This window comes from Lepisosteus platostomus, chromosome 3, assembly GCF_059453375.1.
Source record: "Lepisosteus platostomus isolate fLepPlt1 chromosome 3, fLepPlt1.hap1, whole genome shotgun sequence".
In the NCBI taxonomy this organism is placed as follows: Eukaryota; Metazoa; Chordata; class Actinopteri; order Semionotiformes; family Lepisosteidae; genus Lepisosteus; species Lepisosteus platostomus.
The window spans coordinates 32,934,959-32,957,408 of NC_142613.1; the positions used below are offsets into that span (position 1 = coordinate 32,934,959).

At 34.5% G+C, this 22,450-nt stretch overlaps 1 protein-coding gene across 15 annotated transcripts in view; it reads left to right on the forward strand.

The window, feature by feature from the left end:
* The first annotated feature begins 3,049 nt into the window (after nucleotides 1-3,049).
* eya4 (EYA transcriptional coactivator and phosphatase 4) overlaps nucleotides 3,050-22,450 on the forward strand; it is a 90,544-nt gene continuing 71,143 nt past the window's right edge. For 10 of the 15 annotated variants that reach the window (XM_088625296.1, XM_088625295.1, XM_088625300.1 and 7 more), the window contains exons 1-2: nucleotides 4,437-4,571; nucleotides 8,253-8,330. In XM_088625296.1, the coding sequence (XP_088481422.1) occupies nucleotides 4,495-4,571; nucleotides 8,253-8,330 (155 nt within the window). In that variant the 5' untranslated portion in view covers nucleotides 4,437-4,494. Of the gene's footprint in view, nucleotides 3,410-4,435; nucleotides 4,572-8,252; nucleotides 8,331-22,450 lie in introns of those variants that run through there. The other 5 variants (XM_088625306.1, XM_088625311.1, XM_088625304.1 and 2 more) reach the window with 3 other exon arrangements.

Below are 22,450 nucleotides of genomic sequence, written 5' to 3' on the forward strand. Positions count from 1 at the left end.
AGCTTTGTGAAACCAGTCCTTGAGTCCTTGAGTGTTTTTTCTCTTTTGATGGAATAAATAGTTATAGTAGGAAATAATAATTTACACTAGGGAGAAAGAAACAAAGATGCTTATAATGAATAGATTTTGGTTGACTTCTTTTATAAACTTGAACAAATTATCTTCAGCAGAATTTAATTATCTTTCCTGAAAGTGTTGTCTGCTAAAATAGTGGTTCCATTTTATTGATTTTTGTTAACCATGGAGTGGCTGTAATCATATTTTTTGTATATTAATATTTGATTTTTAAATAAATTAACATCACCCATATGTACTTTCTGGTTGTCATAAAAGACTAAACTTTAGTGTTGAGCTCAGCCTCAAACAATAAAATAAAAAACATTACATTGACTCATTCCATATGCCTATTTGAATTATTATTCCAATAACAATACACTTTTAGTGTTTATCTGTAAATATAGATGCTAAACGTTAACATACGCTCGTGTTTAACACATTAGAATTAGCTTATTTACAAGATGCCTTAACTGATGTCGCTTTGAGAGAAGTTTGGAAGAGTCTCTGCTGGGAATGTATACAGATCACTAAAAGTGTAAATATTTTCTCAAAGAAAGTGTGGAATGCCAAGACATTGTGCTTTTGAAAACACTCATTTAGAGAAAAATATGCTTACAGTAAAACTTTGATCAAAGAAAGTCTTGAGAACTTTCAGGCATTACAAAACAACTTTCATTGTCTTAATCAGAACAACAGGTTTGCGAGTAAATATAATTGTTCCAATAGAAAAATAAATGTTCAAATTTACAATCATGGTTATAACTTGCTCTAAATCAAATATAATGCCAACAATAATAATAAACAAGTGATAGTATCATCCTAACAAAGTATGAACTACAGTATATATCTTAAGGCATACTTTTTAATGGCAACATGTGGCTGCAGATTTACGTTCAAAATACAAGATTCAAAACAACATGAAAGTATGACTTGGCCAGTTTATGGATTTATTTTCCAGGTTCAGCTTTGTATCGACTCAATTGCATTCACCACACGATGTATGCAATTTGTCACTGGAGTTCATTGAATGAAAGCACTAGGAAGTGGGAAGGAAAAGGACGTTTTCTGGATACAGCACAGATAGACACAGCCCGCCAGGTTTTCTCACAGGGGATGATAATGAACTTTAAGAGGAAATTTCATTACAGCTCAGGATCAGCCTTAATGAACATGACATTTGTTTCCCTATACATACAAGTGTATACATTCCTCCATTTTCAATAGCTGCTTAGTCCAATATAGGTTCACAGTCACAGGCGTACATACAGTTTAAAATATATTGGTTTGACCAACCTTGGTACTTGAGTGAAACAATCCAGCAGGTTTTGTACAGTAGATCCCCCTTAAATATGCCATTTCTAAACCCAACCTTCCTTTGATCACTTAAGCAAGTTCTTAGTTCAATTCAGTAGTTAAACTAATTTGAAATAAAAGCAAGAATCAATAACTATTAAGGACAACTGTTGGCCTTTCCTGACTTTATTAAACTAATTAGTTACTAAATTAATGAAAACACACAGGTTTGTACAAATGGATGATGCTGTATAAGGGTGACATGACAAATCTGCTGGATTTCAGCTCAGCAGGACCAAGATTGGCCACACCTGTTACATATGTTACAGGTTCTTTTAAGGTTTTTATAGTGACATGATCCCATAGGAACCTGGACAGCATCAAATTCTTCCCTGATGGGAAATCTCAAGTCTTTGGCATACAAGAATTCACCGCTGACAGGAGTTGTGCTGTGTGGCTCTGAGGGCAGCGAATTCTCGTAAAACAGATGATCAAATCTCCACAGAGGCAGAAATGCACACCGTACATATCTAAGGTATAAGGCGTAAAACACTGATTCAGCTTTAGACTTTCAGCTTTTAGAACAATCTTGTCAAGAACAACCCCTGATCACTACTCAAGACAGCACACAAATCAGGGCCAGAGGGCATACTGTACTTGCAGATACAGTTTATTAAGGACAAGTGTAGGAGAAGGCCTGTTTTGTCCAGATAGAGGTGGTTGTATGGAGCAAATTATTAGACAATGATATACTGATTTTCTAGCATCATTAAAAACATAATGTGAGGCCATCCTTGAAAGAATAATTTTGTTACTAGTCTGTCTTATTCAGAAATGTTAATATTAAGTGCTGTCATAAACTCTGCTTATATTATATTTTTGGCATAGGGTTGCAAAAGGTTTAATGACTTACAAATATTGGTTTCAAGATTATGCACCAAATTTAATTTTAGGCTTATTTGCTGGAAATGTTTCTTTTAAATAATCCTATGTGTAAATTACAGGGTGGCAACATTGATGCCTTGCAATGCTGAGGCCTATCTGTGTGGAGTTTGCATGTTTTTGTTGTGTTCACATACAGTAGGATACCTCTGAGTGTACTGGCTTGCTCCCACAATTCAAAGATATAGTGGTAGGCTCATTGGTTTTTGGGAAAATTAATCCTGATATGAGTGTGTGTGTGACCTCTGATGGACTGCCGTCCCATTCAGGGTGTGTCCTGTTTTGCAACTGTGGCCTGCTGGAATAGATTTTGGCATCCCCTGTGTAAAGCAGTTAGTAAGTGGATAGATGTGTGAACTATAAATTACAGTGTAAACCATAGGTATAAAACAAAGGTTATTGTGATTAATAATATATTTTTTTCTAAGGCACATTTCTCTACAATGTGTGCAGCAGCAATGGTGAAAGATGCAATGCATTCTCACTTGTCATTGTGTCACTTGAGGACGAAGTCCAAAAGCTTTCTGCTTGCCTAGCTGAGCCACCTTGCCTAAGCATGAGTGAAATTGCGGGGTCTGGATTAAAGCATGAAACAAAATAATCAGAACAAGCTCTGCAGTTCCTTTCGACCTAACTATTAATAAGAAATTAATTTTGGAATCCCGCTCCTCTCCCCTGCCGTATCCCACTTAACGTTTTGAGCTCCTGCCAAGTGGGCTCCACATGGCAGCTGCCGCGCATGCGTCTAGGTCTGTGGCTGAAGTTGGTTACTCGCGCCAGGGCTTTAATAATGAAGTGAGGGGTGTTAATACTGTATTTTGTAAAGCCTCTAACTTTTAAGAAGGGGACGAAGTCGTTCAAAAATACGTAATAGCAGTTGTTTTGCTCCCTTTTTTTCCCCACAACCATTATTTTTGTTGTTGTTTTTGTTCGGTATCTGTTGAGGTTAAGTAGCGGAGAACATCTGTTGTGAACTGACAGCGTAAGGAAAAATACAGCTGCTATAATTTAAGATCGCAAACCAATATGCATGTGTGTACATTTTTGATGGAGTAAATATATGAAGATAAGCAGAAACTAAGACGTTTCTCTGAAGATCTAAAGCATCCTTGGCAGGGTACGTATATCTCGTATTGCCGTTGCATTAAAATATTATTACATGTGTTTGTTTTTGGCTGAATTCTGAAAATGCCAAAAAAGATACAGCAGATGAAATGGGTGCAGTTCAGTTGAAGTGTAGATATCGGCTGGTGATAAAGCAAAATGATGACTGTGTGCGAGTCACTGTGAGTAGTTCATAATCGATTTAAAGGGAGAGCAAAGCTACTGTCTCAAACGCTGGAAACCTGCGTGTAGCCCGAGGGCTTACGAGCTCGTTTTATTCAGGTACTTCGGTCCGGAATCGGGTCATTTTTTGTGTTTTTTAAGCAGACTTTTAGTTGTTGGGGGAGGGGGTGATGTAGGTCAGGGTATCATCAACAGTTCCTCTTCTCCCACCATTATTATTATTTATAGGTGTATATTATAAATATAAATAACAGTATGTATTCAAAGCTTTTAAGTGTCGCTCATTGCAAGTAAAGTTAAATAGCTACGGGTAGTTATCTAAATTATGGACTTATTTAACATTTGCTTCTTAACGGTTTGTCTAACGTTGTTTACCGGCAACGGTATTGGGCAGTAATAATGGTCGTGGCCTCCGTGTTGATGTCTCGTCTGCATTTGAATTCGTTTAAATATAGTTTTTTTTTCAGCTTTCATAAGTAGTGCAGCGCACCGATAGCATAATTAGTTAATTTAATTCGCGTCTGTGCACTGGAAGTGTGGGAAGGCACCTAGTTTAAATTTGCTACATACACGAGAGCAAAAGTCCATATTTGTTTGTTTTCAGCAGGTACTTGTATTTTTCTTTTAAAATACGGTATCTTGTTCTGAGACTAAATCAGATCCACGTGGAGTCTGTGTTTATATTTGAGATGTTGAAGGAAATAGGATTCTCTTCCTGACACTAGGATCCCTCCGTTGAAGCCCAATGGGCTCTTGGCTATTAGCCTGTCTTTCCTGGTGACTTTACAGACACTTAGAAAATCTGATACCTAAGAAAACATAACGGTTGGATTTCACATTAAGGACTCATGCTTAACGGTTAATTTCTTCACAACATAAGTTTTAAGGGAAGTCGGGCAGCATGATTGTGCGAAGATGCGAGACTCAGTGGATATGCTTTTGCTAGGGGAAAGTGGCAACTGTCGCAGAAGTTGTCTTTTAAATACATCTAGGTAAACATTGCGTAAAATATATATAATTGCTGTGGTCGTTAACTTTAAAGTTCTAGATATGTAGCTGTCATTGAATTAAGCGCTTAGTCCAGAGCGGCTTTGTCATCGTATATTATTTCCTAGGAGTAGCATGTGAAAGATGCTTGAATGATATTTGAATATAGTATCCTTATCTTGAAAATGTTCCTTGCGTCTGAGGATGGCACATTATGTGTGTCCGATTCCTTATGAAGGTCAAAATCCTTCGTTGTGCTTTTAAATAGGAAATTTGATTATATTTTCCTGCTTTCCGTTTTATGTTACAGTAGTGCTTTTACCTAACATTCTTGATTTTTAAAACTTAATTACTGATTTTCTTAATTTACAAAGCTTGGACAGTTTTATTTTCGAAAACGGGACTGTGAAACCGTGTCATTTTAACTATGCAACATTTGTGTAACCACAGTTACGCTGAGATTACTAGTTTAGAAAAATAATTTCCGTCTTGAGTTCTTAAATTTGTTTTGTCTTGAATTTTAAGTGTTAAATATATGTAAAGTTTTTTAATCGTCTTTGTTTAAAAGTTTAAACACTACTCATAATAAATTTTGTATTGTATATAATGTAAATGTTTATTAAAGTTATATGAAATCCTATGTTATAAAGCTAAACGACAGAATGTTAATAAGTCTTGTCTTAACGGTAAGTGCTTCATAATGAATAAATACATTGTACATTTAGAAGTGTTTGGTATTTTTTTCATAATCTTTACATGTATATACTGTCGAATGACTTGTTTATTGAATATGAAAATATAAATCATTCCATGTTATTCTAGATATATAAATACAATGCGCAGTTGTTCAGTAGAAAATTCTACAATTAAGATTTTACTGATAAAGAAATGTTGTTATTACATATCTGTTTCATCGGTGCAATCAATATACATGTATTAGCAAATAATTCGCTAGGAACTTATATGAAAACAGAAATGTAAAATTTTTTTTTTACTGCAAATGCACCATAGTATTTAATAAAGTGCTGTTCTTAGTGTTTCAGGAATAGAATGTGTTTATTTTACATAGTTCTGACAGCTGTTCTCCTTTCGTAGGACTGCTAGAGTACTTAAAACCTAAGTTTAGGATTTGCCATGATAGTAAATGCTTGAAATGTCTTCAAGGCAATAGTAATAAAATATTGGAGCGCGTTTACGATGAAGACTTATTTTGAAATCTAATTTAATATGGTTAACATAATCGAAAGTGGAAAAAACAATATAGTTTAATGTTTATTTTCTTTTTTTTTTACTGGCTACTTTTATTCAAATGTATTCAAATATGTATACTTTTGACTGCAGTGGGGTGTCTGCTTAGTGTTAAAAAAGACATTCGGGTTTTAACCTGACGTATGACACTATATCTATTTTTATATATGGTTGCTACCGGAGTTAGTGCCAATAGGAAATTTATCTTAGAGTAACCACTCTTTACCTCCACTAGCGGTTACTGAAAGGAAGGCGATAAAATTATTATTATGGATTATTGTTGACCTCAGTCTACGATGTGTTATATTATTAAAAAGCAAACAAAAAAGTTATGTGAGATAACCATGAGCAATTCAGGGTTTCCGTCATGGATCATAAATTGGAAATACGTACGTATTGTGAAGTCTGGATAGAAGTGAAGAGTAAACGTGAATATTCAGGTGTCACTCTAGGTTCTGAAAATCACAAACCCTTTTTATTATTATTACGAGATAATACAGTGAATGTTCTGTCCTTTGGATAGGTTACAGACAACTCAAGAGAAAATCAATTAATCATGTCTGACTTTGAGGGTGTAGCATTTCCTTGTCTTCAGTTTCAGATAAAAATGAGCTGAAAACCTTATGAAATAAAAATAGATCTTCCCAAGGATACAGTTTGAAGACGAGTAGTTTTTAAGGCATACTGATTAAAAGAAATAGAAAACTGTATACACTGTGTCATTAATGCCTTTCATTATGGAAACATATTTGGCACAATCTTGTTTATTTTTAAAAATACTATGAATGACATGACATTGGTATGTAACTTGGTCTTGTTCATCATATATACATATATGATATTACATAAGGCTCAAATCTTAATACTTAAATTAAAGATTTAATATTATCCTTTCTAAACAGCAAAATGTTAACCTGTCACTGTACTGTACATCAACATGAGCAGGATCACACCTGTTATGAAACTGTGGCTGAAAATGAGTCTGGCTCTTTCTGTGTTGCCCAGAGTTCATAGGCAACCTATGTACAAAGGAAAGGCGCGTTAGAATCTGGGGCTATTTTTTTTGTTCAAATGGCCAAGATCTATTGGCACGGGGATTCATTTCATATCTCATCCAAAGCCGGCACAGTTGAGAATAATTTGTGAAGCAGTGTGGAGAAACCTGTATGGTTTTAGTCAATGCTGTAGTTAAAATGAGAGAAGCAGATAACTTCAGTTTAGTGAAGTCTCTTGACTTTAAATATATTTCTTATCTACAGTGGCCATAATAGGAATAACCAATAGTTCTTTTGTGAGTGATCATTCATATTTTGCTTTTTAAAAGGGAATTTTGAATGTCCATTTCCAATTTTACTTTTCAGTTCATCTCTATCTGTTCCCCACTCATCAGTGAGAAAAACTAGTTGTACACGAGTTTCCCTCTTTGCCATCATCTTTGATTGTCTTTCCAATGCAATGAAGAACTTCAGTTTGAACCTTCTTTTAAGCTTCTGTTTTTATGATACACCAAATTGTTGTTCGAAATAAAAGTCAAGGCTTTGTTTCTGCTTACTGACAAATGCCAAGGCCTCTCGGTGATGCTGTTACTTTTGCTGTTGGGTGAAAACTCACAGCTAAAACACACATTAATTTCTCATCACATTTTCTAAAGTGTACCAGTAAGAGCCTAATATCATCTGTATTTTTTTATTCGTGGATTTCTCTTCCCATGTGTTCAGTCATTTCTGCATTTCTTACTTTCCATCTGACAAACAATATATTGTACGTCCGTGTAAGGTTTTTTTTTGCATGATGTTTAAACAAAGTGGCTCCATTTGTTGCTAATCCAAATGCAAACACAAATTTGTGGAACTCTCAAATGGACACGGCTGAGTTTTAGCTTTCTCTACATTACATGCCGAAAGTAGAGTAATATGTTTTATAGGAGCAGGCATGATCTGTTGAAAGACCATCATACAGTGTTTGCCCTTGCAAGACTGCAATAAGACATAACTGTAATAAACATTTCACAACTATAACAACAGTATTGCACTTCCTCATAGAAAGCTGTTTTAATTCAATATTTCACATCATTCTGAAGGCATGTACTGTACCTGACCTTAGAAAAAGACTGTGCTCAGGTAACTGAATGTGTTTTATTTACTTGTAAACTTTAAATGACATATTAGTCATAAGCCATACTGAAAGTACTGTAGTCAGTTTTCTCATAAAAGCTGGTAAGTTACTTTTTTAAACACCCCTATTAAACTGTTGTGAACTTCCTGTACATACTGTAATGTAACTTATATTGTGATCAGTTTCTTTAAAGATAGAATGAGGGTATATTAATCAGAGCAGTTAACTTGCATGTAATTCCAAGAACAAATGTTAATGCAGAGGGGAAACACCAGCCTTGTGTTTCCCAGCTGTTAATAGGAATTTTGTTTGCATTGTTGTAGATATTATAGTGCATCACACTGGAAGAGTACAGTAGCAGAAGCCCCATGGAAAGCTCACAAGATCTCAATGAACAATCGGTGAGTATAAATTGTCTCTGTTTATCTCCATATGTGTATGTGGTGGTACCTTATGTGATAAATATGATATGACATTTAATATGATAAGATGGCAGTGTTATTTATCAGACTGAGATGGGAACTGCAAAATATAAACAGTCTGAATCTGTTTTTTTAATTGAGGCATAATTATGGCAACATTGACAGCTACTGTAAGTGCATTTTACAACTACTATAAAATACAAATATGATAAAAATCACAATTATTCGTTCTCCACTTCATGAAATTATCCAGCATTAAAAAGGAGCAAAAAGCAGTCCTGTAGCTTATGTACAGAGGCTATTTATGCAGAGGTTATTATACATTCTGGACAATACATTTTCTGTGTTTAATAATATGTTGGATTCCTAGATTCTGGGTGTCATATTTAATAAAACACATATTTGTATTTAATAAAATAATTATTTGGATTTGTACATCTTGATATATTTTATATGTAGATTTAAGATACTGGGTTTATTCAAAGTGAATCACAAAATGAGACAAAAATTAAATCAAACTGGATGTTTTCCCATTTCCAGTATATACAATAGGAATGAAAACACATTGTGCTAAAATTTTAGACCCCACCTTTTTCTGTATGATTAATACAACCCATGCATTTGATGAGTTTGTGATGCTTTTAATCACTAGTGTAAAAAACAAAGCATTGCAAACTCACTGAGATCTAGAGGAAAACTGTAGAAAAAAGTATTAAGATTGGACCCCTGAACTGCACTGTGCTCATTGTTTTGGTCTGAAGGCCACCCAAGCTTCAAAGTGTTTGGTGAGCAAAGTCAGTATAGCAGTGGCCATAATAAGAAGCAGATGTGGTTTAAAAAGCTTCTGCACAGTAGCCGCATGGCAATTTCAGGACTAACAAGCTCTCTCCTGGAAACGTTAGTGAACCTTGTATATTTCAGTCATTTTGTGATGATTTTGTATCACGTTAAAGTTGCAAAGATTTTTTGAATTGGAATGCATAAAATCCATACATGGATAGATTGATCCGCACTGTGAGATGTGACATTGTCGCTACTTGTGATACATTTCCAGAGACAGAGAACAAGGGAAGACAAGGGAAGACAAAGAGTTCTGATTGACTGCTCATTTCAAATGCAGTAGATTTGTACTTTCCTGTTTATTGCTTACCAGCAGTACCAGTTTCCATTTAAAAATATTGGGCTTTTAAATACATCAGCTATGACTACTGTATAATTATGAATACTGCAGTATAAAGGGGGGGCATCTTAAAAATAAAAAAAGATTTAGGATATTTAAGAGCTTATAAATGCGAACCTTTCTGCCATTATAATGTGGTTGTTAATAAAGCCTATGATGCTTGTTTTGAAAAGAATAAATCAATGGCCTGAATATTTGTTAGTTTATAGACACCCCGCTATTATAGACCCATTTTTGTTTGTTTAAAGATCAGCCTCTATTGTTAAGAAAATAATTTGGCTGCTAGCTCACTAGTTTCGTATTTCAAAGACATTCGTAAAGAACAGGTGTAATTTCATCCTAGAGCCCTGTTTTATATAACAGCAAAGATTTTTCGTCCTAGCTATGCCAACCCAGAAAGTAACAATGGTTTTAAGTAGGGCAAGGACTATTAAATATGTTGTTTTTAAAGTTACTAAGGTGTAATGGGATAGGAGTGCAAGCCGATTCTGGCCGGGCTTAATATTTTAATTCTTAGACTTGAACGTAAACATAGTAAGTCCTGTGGATGTGTTTTTGCACAATGTTTATTTTTTCAGTTAGTTGTTAGATTTAAATTTTTTTGATTTATTTAATTTTTCTTACTTTGTAATGTTCTAAATGGGGGAATAAAATCCCTAAAAATCTACACACAACCCATTAGTTACAGTAAGGTTTTGCTGATAGTACAAGCTGTTTCGCATGTTCATGTTCATTGGAAGTGACTGCGTGTTTTTTTCCTGTTTTATGTCTTTCTATTTGTTTGCTTTTCTTGTTTTCTTATCTCTACATGGCTTGTCCCAGCACAGTATAATTTGTGTTACAGTATTTGGAAGGGGTGTAGCAGGTGGAAATGGCAGTCTGTTCCCATGGACTATTTTTACTTTTCATAGCGCATTTGAATTTCTCTTTTGTAAGGAATGTGTCTTATTGCAGTGCTCTGGATGCTCGAAGTAGCACAAAAGGTATCTTGCTGCTAACGGTACTGTATATTGAGCTCCAAAGAAAATAATTAGAAAAGTGAAAGTTTAAAAAAGGTAGAAAATAAGTCTGTCATTGGCAAATTTAACTTAGACAGTGGTTTGAAGATGAAAGACCACAGTCATTTAGAAGAATAAACATGTTTTTTCCAGGGCTGCATAGTAAAACATTTTACAATCCAGAAAACCTTAGAACAACCTTGTTGATAGTAATTTTATTTGGTTTTTGGCACATTTGGCTTGCACATGTTCTACCTGTGCTTACCATTTTGGAAATTTAGACCCACTCAGTATTTTCAGAAAATTGCACTTTTGAGTGAAATGATAAGGCACAGGCTTCTGTAGGCTGGAATGGTGCTGTTGCGTTGAGAACTACATGGTATAATGACAGAGAACTATATGATGGGAACTGCAGAATTCTGGTGATTTTTAGGTTATTTAGAAGAATAATAAGAACAGATAAACGAATGTTCAGTAACACAAATAAATGTTAATGGGCCCAAGCCCAGAACCTAAACCCAGTCTATTACAAGATGATTCTACTGAAATTATTCAGTTTATTATGTTTGATTGGCAGTGCAATTCATTGTCCACCTGAATTGTGACCGGAGTATACTTTATGTAAAATATTCCAATTTCATTCATAGAAAATATTTTAAAAATATTGCATAAAACAAATCTTAATATATTTCTGTGAAGTTCTGTTGGAAAAATACAGAGGTTTTAGGAGAATAGCTGTTTGGACATTCAGTTTTAAACTGAATAAAGACTTAGTAGTAAAATCAGTTAAAGACTAAAGGCAAGTAATTGTGTCGCACAATACTTTGTTTATTCAGTTTGAGGAGAAGACTGAGTTATTGCATGCGCATTTCTTTCTCTGAAATAAGAATTCTAGTATAAGTACAGTAATATTTAATTTCCTCATTTATTTCTTTTTGTTCATTATAATGAAAAAAGCTGCTTAGTGTGAACACATTAATCCGGGCACTTGACTTTCTCACACTTACTTTTTTTCAAACTCTAACTGTTCGTAGTAATTGCTTGTTTTGCAATGCATACCAGCTGTAGTGCAGCTGTAAATGGAATACCAGTTACTGGCTAGTGTAATTTGATCAAGAATTAAATATCCTCTGATTTGACTCATATTTTTTTTCAGTTTCTCACCCATGAATTTCAACTGTACTCAAACGTCGACGCTTACTATTCTAGGAATAAAAGCAAAAACACACCAGCTTTGCAGCCATTATTGTGAAATGAGTTCTGGCTTGTAATCTTTTTTTAATGTCTTCCCTTCTCGTTTTTATGTTAAAAGAATGGATAGTAATGACAAATGGTGACAAAAAAATGGATTCTGAAGTAAAACTACCCATTGAGGCTGACGAAACACTTGCACCGAGAATGCAATTCATAGGTCATAATACCGAGGATGCAAAACTCCATTTATCGATGATAGCCTTAATATTGCCTTAATATTCCCTGCTGGGACACATCGTGACATAAGTGTTAAAGATAATCATGGTCTGTCTTGTGAGAATGTATTCAGAATAAGTACAAGGACAATATCTGAACAAAGGAGACATTTTTGAAAGTCTTGGGTTCCATCGTACTGTACCTGCCAGTCCCAGAGAGTCATCTGGGATGAATGTTAATTGGTCTCTCAGTGATCCAATCAGATGGGTTGGCATGACATGGAGCCCAGTCTGCCTGTAAGAAGAACCCTTCACTTCATTAGTCTATAATGAGATTGACAGCCACTATTGTAGGGCTTTTGTTTTTTTTTTATTCCAGTGACCTGTATTTACTTAATTATATTGATTTCCCTATAAATCTGAGCAGATTTTTAAGGCACTGGGTGAATCTTGCTTCAAGTATTAATAAAAGTAGTCCATTTGCTTTTTTAGATGCCTAGTCAAACGTCTTTTATATAAAGCTTCTTTTTTCATATCTAATATACTGTAGGTGACACTATAACATTATTATAGTACAAATATATAGTATATAGTATATACTTTATAGTATATATAATGTATAATATAATATTATATAATATACTGTAATAGTATACAGTATAATACTATTACATATAATATTACATAAATAGTATATGTAATATATAGTATTGTAGTACAGATCAGCAATCAGATGAGTATTTTATCATTTAAGTATCAATAAACCTAGCAACTTCTAGTATAAACTCTTTGTTTCTGAACAGCATTTGTACCAGTTTTTCAAGCTTCAAATCTAGTCTTTCTAGATTTGCAATTTTTTTTTTGAAGTTACAAACACTACAAATATCTGATAATTCATATGTAGGCAGATAAGCATGACACACACCTTATCAATAATACAGCACATAACAAAAAATAGGTATAACATACTTAGCCCTAGAGTGCTTTAGTAAAAGTCTGTGAGCTGGAAGCACTAGAAGATGGAACAATTAGTATTTTTTTGTGTTGATGGCCATAGTCTTACATAGCATATAATGTAAGGTGTATTTGAACTGAAACCATTTCAAACCATAGTCTCAGAGATAAACCTCCACTAGGAATTTGATTCTGACTCTAAAGATTGTGAATGTCGGTACTGTAATTTTGGACGTTAAGCTTTCAGTTCTAATCCACGCACTCTTAACAGCCAGGTTTGCTTAACAGAACATGGCTCTTTCATTCTCTGCTCAGATTGCCTACTTTTTTTTTTGTTAGTGTTGAAAAAAAGAAGAATACTGGCGAATACACCAGCCCCTCTTGGGCAATGCAAGCTGCAGTGGTAGTGGAGCCAAGCAGGGCTCGCGTTTGAAGTTTGCAGTGTTTTGACTAAGCCGGGGAAGGTATATAGAGTGAAAGGAGGGAGGTGGGGGAGGTGATCTGTGACCTGGGAGGGCTGCACAGTGTTTTAATGTAATGCAAAAAAAATCTTTTAGCTTTTCCGTTGGTGCTGGAATGTACCCAGAGCACCAAATTGAGTGTTGCAGGTCTCTTTGCCAGGACCACAGACCGAGAGAGTCATGAAGGGTTTAGTGTAAAAAACCTAAGTTAATTTAAAACTGCTTAGGAACTGTATGCATAGTTTATATAATATATAAGGAGACATCGCTTGAGTACTGATTCCATTAAAACCAATGTTAGAAAATTGTTTAACAAAAAATTTTTTTTATTGTTTAGTAAAATTATTAGTAAGGGTGGCTAATTTATGATGATGTACATTTATATTTGTATCTTTCTTGCTCAAAGTTTGACTTAATTTTTCTAAGTGAACTGGCATGGTGACAAGCATTTGGCATTTTTCCAATCCATGTATTCAGGATTTATTTATCAAACAACAGCAACCGTTTCATTTCCGACTTGCAATACTATAAATATTGGTTTACTGCAATTTCCTTTGCAGATGTTTATAGAATTGTTTTTCTTTACTGAATAATGATATTGTAAAATAGAAAATAGAAAACACCTATGTCACTGTGTCATAAAAATGACTGGAAGTCCTGTAAAAAAACTGTTTTTATTGCCGTGAAATTGCACATTCATTGTGGATTTTGGTTTTTGCAGTGTTTAAAACATACAGCCTTAGTAAAATGTTTTAGTAACTGTGGTGGAGATTTCCACCACATCAACTTTTTAGGAGAACAGTGGAAATATCCATAGTACCTAGAAGTCAAATGAGATGAGTCAAATGAAATGCACTGCTTTTATCTTGTTATCAGTATGTAGTGGGTCTCCCTATTGTATAAGTAACCTAGCTTTCGCTAAGCAGCTGCATGTACATATCTACTGGACCACTAATAGACTGAGCTGAGAGAAACTCCCTTTTGTTCTACAGATAGAGCAAATATGCATGCACATCATCATTTTGATGGTTGGTGGACTTGTTGTACACCCAGTTACAGCTCTGTACTCGGATTCTGAAAGGTATCTTCAGTATGGGAGGTACTGCTCATTTCTTCTAGAGATCAATTCGTGTATGTGGCTGACGGGCTGCCCTTTCATATACAGTACCTTCCACTTATCCATATTTTATCAGTCATAGGTGAAAGATGTATTTCTCTATCTACAAGGTAAGAAATATGTGAATCCTGACTGTGATGAATATAGCATTTCCGAAGAATGCGACCTGTTTTGCTTTTGCTTATTGTGCAATTTTAGATAAAATGAAATCGCACCACTTTAAAATTTAATACCATTACATACCATACTGTGCCAAACGTACTAGTGATTGAACATAAAATGTAAGCTAAATCATTTCACTGCTTTAGAATTTGCAGTGCATGGTTTAGATGACCTGATTTGTTGTATTATTTATTGGAGATTGCATTAGCTTTAAAATGATTCATAGAGAGAAGTGGGAAAGGTGATTTATATTTAAAAACCGATGCAGTGATACAATAAAATTAACCCATGAAATGTTCCCTTTGGAAGGATCTGTAGTAATAGAACATAAGATTCTGACATGTGCTATGTTTTCTCCTTCCACTGACTTTACCATTCTTTCTGTTGTGAAACTGCACTTGATTTATTTTTACTTTAAGGAACCTATTCTGAAAATTGTTTTCTTCTTTTTGGCAACATGTTCTGATAGAGCGGAATAATAATTCATAATAATCCTAATAATAAATAAATTAAAATCACTGCTGACAGAGGCCACACATGGAGCAGAACCTCAAAGTTAAATTACAGCTAAACTGCAGCAGCAGAAGTGCTATTCACAAAAACACTGTTAAAAACTTGCTGAAATAATTGCTAAATCACTTCAGAAATTGTGGAGATGTACAGTAAGTACACAGAAAATGCACTGTCGTGTTTTTGTTCTGTTTTCAATAGGATGAACCTCTTAAGGACATTCATTTTATTCTTAAACCACCCCAGTGTACTTGGGTCTTGGGCTTCAATCTTTATCCTGCTAAAAAGATCTGGAAATATTTCACTACTTTGCTATCAAACTTTCTGTCAATTTCTATCAGCTTACCTGGTGACGAGAAGATGAACAATAAGATAATGGTGCCACCATCATGCTTGACAGTGGGGATGGTGTTGTCATGTGCATACAAGCTCTTTTAAATATTTTCTCCTGTCTCAGCCACTGAACTCTGTAACTTCTTCAACATTACCATTGGCCTCACAGTGGCATTCCCAAGCAGTTTCCTCCTTGCAGTTCCTGGTGTCTGCCACCTCTTAATGATCAGCCTCACCATGCGCAGAGAGATGTTAACTGTCTTTTAAATGTTTTATACTCTGACATGAGCCTTTAAATGACTTCATCCCTGTTTGTTTTGAAAATATTTTAGCCTTCACAGTTGCATCTCTGCTTGAAATTCACACCCTGACTGGGAGGCCTGGGAGAGATTGGTGTATCTATTCTGAAACAATGGGAACCAATTTCATCGCACACAGACACAAACAGTAGCCACTCAACTAATTCTGTGGCTTGTTAAGGTGCTTTTGTTTACCTAAATTAATTTTAGGGTAGGATTTGAATTTTCATGCAAACATTACGTTTTTTTTATATGAACTATTTTCTTCTTGTTTTTTGCTTTGAATTGTGGGGAGTAGTATACTAACAAAACATATGAATATACTGCAACAATTAGAAGAAAGTAATTCATGTCTTCTTCATAATGTTCATAAGCTTTAAAGCAACAACATCTGGAAACTGTGCAAGGGTCTGAATACTTTTGCAAGGCAATGTTTATACATGTAGTATTATGCATTTGGTTCAATTATTGTATGTTCTGAATGAGCATTCCTTATGATAAAATCCAAGAATGAATAATCCATGTTTAGTTGTTGAAATACAAAGCTAATGTGTTCCACTAAATTTACAGACATATAATCAAAACAATACACAGAACAGGGCATTCATGATTTTCATGTTAATGAAGACCTGATTAAGAGATTAATCAGACTTTAACAAACCAAAGACAAAAATTGGGAAAACATTATGTAAAGTTATTAAATTCATCAAAGTTTTCACTTCACAAGAGGGTAAGTGGGAATTATATTCAATAAAAGCTGCATTTGTATTTTGCCAGTCCTGATTTATATATACATATAATGGAGAGTTTATTTAATAACGCAATTACTTTTATTCTCTGAAGGAATAGGTTCTGAGTATGATTCAGTTAATGGCAGGTTTTTAAAGTAATTTGTTGAAATGTATTCAATTTGTTTGTGAACCTTCTCTAGGTGTAAATTGCTTTTTGTTGTATTATATTCGATTACAGGACAGTATACTTTCAGAGAATAAGACTAAATGTTTACCGTAACTAAGTTATTATGCAGCGATTACATTTGATGGAGAGCAAGTTGGTTTTTTTATGGAGTTCTAATTTGAAACACTTCACTTTATTTTAGGAAATGGTTCTCTGTATTTCTTTAACCACCTATTGCTTACTTGGCAACAGGAAGGAGCCCAGTACTAATATGATTTTTAGTAATGGTGGTGCATATGAGTTGGCTCTGATTGATAAGAAAGTTAAGCAAACTTGACAGGTTTCTGTGACACATGCAGTACTTGTGCCCAAATATTGCAGAGGCTGGAATCTTATTAACATTATGGAGTTCATCAATGAGCACATTTAACTTAAGGGGTTGAGCCCCTAGTGACATTATGATTGCTGTAATTTGGAAATTTTACTTGTGGGAAGACCTATGTTGAAAACAAATTTAGACATGTAATTTGCCTTAATACAATTCTTATTTGCATGTCAGGATTTAAAATGAAGTATACAGAATGGGAAAGGTAACTTAGAAATGGCAGTTACCTAATAAATTAGGTAATACTTTAGACTGGGAGTTTCAAATGTAATTTGTAGTTTCATATGGAAAGAAGAGACTTGCTACTAACTTAATGACAAGTCTGGTAGTACCTAGCCTCAACAAATGACAAATTGGTTGTGGATTGTCAGGTTATTTTAATTTATGAACACTTTATTGATGCATATTTAAGTGATAGTTGCTTGTTTGTCATGCACTTATAAACACTTAAATGTGTTTGCTTAAAAGGTGTCATACAGATGGCAGAGGGGTATCTGAATCTGCATGGATATGCATGTTGTTGACTTACAGTAAGTGTCCTGAAGCATTGAAAACAGTTAGGATCTTTACTGACATGTATGTATGTATTTTTCTACTTAATGGTTTACAGTATTTTATAGTGCTTTGAGATTATGCATCATGAAAAGTGCTATATACAATAAGGATTATTATTATAATGTCATCTTGCTGGGGCTACAGTTAGGTAGGTGGCAAGAGCAGCACAGCTCGTCAGTTTTAAAATGTGTTGATTTTCTGTCTCATTTCAGTAATTTAATTTCAATTAGGCCTTGCGTTTCCATTGATAATAAGATTGAAAAACAAAACCTTGCTCTTTAAATTCCTGAGGGTAATTCATATTGCTGGATGATGAAACTACAGTATATCCTGCCTTTACTATATCTCATGCTACAAAGCCTTACAGCAACCTCAGTGCTTTATTGTGAACAAATGAAAGTGAACTTTTCAACCATTTGTTTTTTCACATTTGCCTAACAGTCTTCTCCATTGTTCTCTTGAAGCCATTGTCTTCATGGTTTAATTTTTCTGAGAGTTTTTAACATTAATCTCAGCAGAGGGTAACTGTTGAATCTGTAGCTCTGAAAGACCTGACTTCCATTTTACCTGAAACGACAGATTTCATTTTCACTGATATGTTTAAGTAATGTGTAGGCACTCTCCCCAACATAGGTTATGCTGTATGACTGCGGGTTAGAGCTCAGGTCATGCCAGTCTCCAACTGTGCCAGTTGTTCACCCACGCTTTGGGAATCCCAGTCACAGTGGGCACAGAGTAGGATGGGGTTAGTAAAGCAGGACTCTCTCCGCTCTCAGCAACACCGTGACCTCTGCAGCCTACTGGGTGCTTGCAGGCTAGTGGCGTGGTTGAGGAACATGCCCCACCCAATGGGTGCTGAGCCTCTGGTAAGGAAGAAAAAGAAAGTATGGATATATGATCATCATCATATTTCAGCACCTTCCTGGAAGCTTTTGTAAGCATTAGCCATTTTTATACAAAACAATCTGCTGGCATCATAATTAATAGCATTTTGTTGCCTGTGACTTCATCATGGTGGATTTCTCTAGTTATACCTCATAAAAAACTGACAACTGAGCAACGTCCAATCATATTTTGAGAGGTAAGTCATGTGAAATTACAAACGCAAAGAGCAAGAGGAAGAGCAATGGCCCTTTTCTACACTTTCTCTTTATGTTAGAAAGTCATAATGATCTTAATAATTATGGGTAAGTTATTTATATTCATAAAGAAATATACAGTAATTCTCCTATCGATTATTACTGCTATAAATGAAATATGCAAAAATGCAAAATGGTCACTGTCATCAAACTCGGCAGCAATATCAGGTGGCTGTGGACTTCATGGTCTTCTTTTTTAACCATGACTCTGGTAGAGTCATGTGACACAACAGGACGCTGACTGGATATTGCATGGAACTTGTCGCTTGGAATAGGATTGCTGTCTGCTTTGATGGATTGTGCTGTCAGCTGTTTACTTGAGCAATGACAGTAGATTCCTGGGTGTGTCATCCAGGGCAGTCTGTGTGGAATATTGTCGTATTGGATAGAAGTTTGGAGAGTAACTGCCTCAAGTATAAAGGGTCTAGCACAAGAGTTCACTCTGGCTTCTAAAAGACTACTCTTTTTTTAAAAAAAATGTCAGTATTTCAGTTTGAGCATCTGTTAAATGTACGCCCAGGTTAAATAAAAACTTTGTCCCGCATGCTTGTCAGAAATTTCAAACCGGTGCTTCTTCTTCCTACCCAATGGAAATGCTCCATCAGGTAGTAGGTTTGTAACTTCTAGCTAACAGGTGGGTTGAAGTCTGAGTTTAATTTGAGCCTTAGCCCACATCATTACGAGCTGTAGATTAGTTTATTAACTCAGTAACACTTTGCTATACTGTGTACATGTTTTAGTTATTTACAGTATATTTCACCACAGCTCATATAATTATGTTTATAGAGATATTTATGATCATCGATCTTTCCTTACAAGCAAAATCTGAATTTCTAATGTATGAATGCAAAGTTGATTATAATTCTAAGTTATTATAAAATTATAAGTTATAAGTTTATTTTGCAATCTGCCACAAAACACCAGAGTAGCTGGAATAGCTATTGAACTATACAACAACTAGATTACCTTCCTACTTTCCTGTGCTTTTGAAAATGTTTTTACTCAAAATAGAAGCACAGAAGAAAAACAGTATAAAGCTCTATGTTGCAAAACTACCTTGCACAATATAAGTCTTCACTAACACATTGCTCTCTTGTTATGGATCAGCTGAGCTTCAGAATAAAACAGGAATCACAAGAGATCAAGAAAACAGAGATCAGTGCATCTGCTTTATTTGAAAAAGAAGTGTTGTGTAAATTTAGTATAGAATAGTGGTTCCGTAAAAATATCATTATTTCAGTTTTCATTTAATAGCAGCACTGTTCACCATTCTAACTGGTGTTGTAAGAAAAGCAGGTTGCTTAACAGGAATGCAGGAATCTTTAGCTTGTAAAATTATTTGTATATAATTATTATTTGTATATATACAAGGTAAAAGTTGTACATATTTTTACATGTTCACATTATATATCTCAGGTACAATCTTCTTATTTGGCTTAATGCAGTATGTTTATGAAAATACCCAGGATGAAAAGTCAACATTATTTTGCCAACCATTTTAATTTTGCTCTGCCATGTTTTGTGTTGTAAAACACATCTACTCAGGCATTCTTGTGGTTAATTATCTTCTTGGATCTATTATAAAGAGGTGTAAGAAATTATTTCCACTACGGTACAAAAAAGGTTAGAATAGCATTTGAAAAACTCATGTTTTTTCACATAAGAATGCTTGAAGAATTAAAGAAGATCTGAAAAATTATGAAGATGATAATGAAGATCACAATGTTTGAAGAATAAAATAATTAAATTTGGCAGAATTAATTAACTTAGTACTAGATGATCAAATCTGCTCTTCTCTACGACTGTATGCCATGCTCTAATGAGATGCTGTAGGTTTTACTGTGTAGAATGTAAACTGATACTACCTTGATGAAAATATTAGTCATTACGTGAAATGTTGGGTTCAACAAATCTTATTTTTTCATATCGGTATCACAGACTTGCATTTCATTTAATGAAAAGGAATGATGATTCATTCTCTTTGTTGTGCATGCTATCTGATACTGTGTGGAGGTGTCTTTCAGAACTGTGACTGCTGCCTTTTCAAGAGAAGGCGCACTTTGTGGAAGTATAGAGCAGATATGGCCATTGGCCTTTTCAAAAGCACGACTCTGTGCCTTTGAAGTGTCAAAGATAAAGTCACACAGGAAGTATAGCAACAACTTAATTAAATACAAACATAATTTAAATACTCTCTGTTAAATGTGTTAAAAATTATGTTTTTCATTAGCTAGTCTTACGAGTACATTATTTAATGTATAATGTATTATTATGCTGCAGAATATTTGAATTTCAAAAGTACAAAAGTTCATAGTTACATAATCGATTTTTGTGACATTGGATGAAATTTTAAGATCATGTTAAAAGCCATTGTTCACATTTCATTCTTCACAGTATTTAAATATGAATGGTACATTGACAGACTCATATCTAACTGCTGCTTATCTTCAGGAATTACATAATGTTGCATTTTTTCCAGCTCAATAAACATCTAAAATCAATGAGACAAAACCAATGTTGGATTTCATTTTATGTGCTTGCATGTATTATAAAGGAAAGAAAGAATTGTACATTTCACTGTGTGAATGACTGAACTAAGAATAACATTTTTTGTCTCTGACTGTGTTAAACTTTCTTCAACACAGTTTTTCTAAATTGATATAATAAAAATGATCACGATACATAAATCATATACAGTACAGTAAACACAAGAGAAAGATACAATACATTGTCTTGATTATTGTTTAAAGTTCGTAAATCATTTTTAACGTTTTTCATTTTGTGAAATGGATCTTTAACACTGTTCATGTGAAGATTTGTTTTTCTTTTCTTCTTTTAACATGTCTAGTATTTGCCTGTTTTTCTTCTAACACAGAGTCTTTGTTTTTTGTACTGTGATTAGATTTTGCTTCCCTTTTGAACTAAAAGGAGCAATACTTAAAAGCTTATTTTCAGAACACTACAAGCACTCGATTCTGACATGGGCCTCTTTTCTTGGAATCTTTGTTATGTTTTATAACTCTCTGTGAGGGGCATATAGGGCTAAAACATCCAGTCATTGCTTATTGAGAAATAGGAACATTATTTCTTGTCTCCTCTTTTCCTGGTGGATTTAATTTATGTTGCAGGTTTTTCCACCTCTTATGTTTATTTCTGCCATAATGTATGTGGTTGCAACACTGGGGCAGCCCCAGTATTTCCAAAATGTCAACTTGATGGGGAAGCATAGATTTCTTTTGAATTTAGAGGAGCACTCCTTGTGGCTTTGTTGAAGATATACACTATAGTACGGCAGGAGCATAATAACTGCACTACTGCCTAATCCAAATTTCTGGACTACAAACATTTATTTACATTTATGTTATATTTAAAATTTTAATGACCACCAAAAGCATCTTCCACAAAGTATGAACACTTTTAACAAGCTAACTCACTATGCCTAATTAACAGAAATGAAGAAGCCTTAGATATGCTCCATATATTTTGAATGTGTACCACAATTTATGTACCAAAAAACAGCAAAGTAAGGTATTCCTCAGGGGAACAAAGAGATACTTTGTGTTTAGTGTGAGTCAAAGATGACCTTTTCCAAGCAGTCACCTTTCTTGTTAATATGAAGGGAGAAGGTGCTAAATAATGCACATCCCACAGTCTGGACTGAAACACCAAAAAGTCCGATGTCATCATCAGCATTATTTAA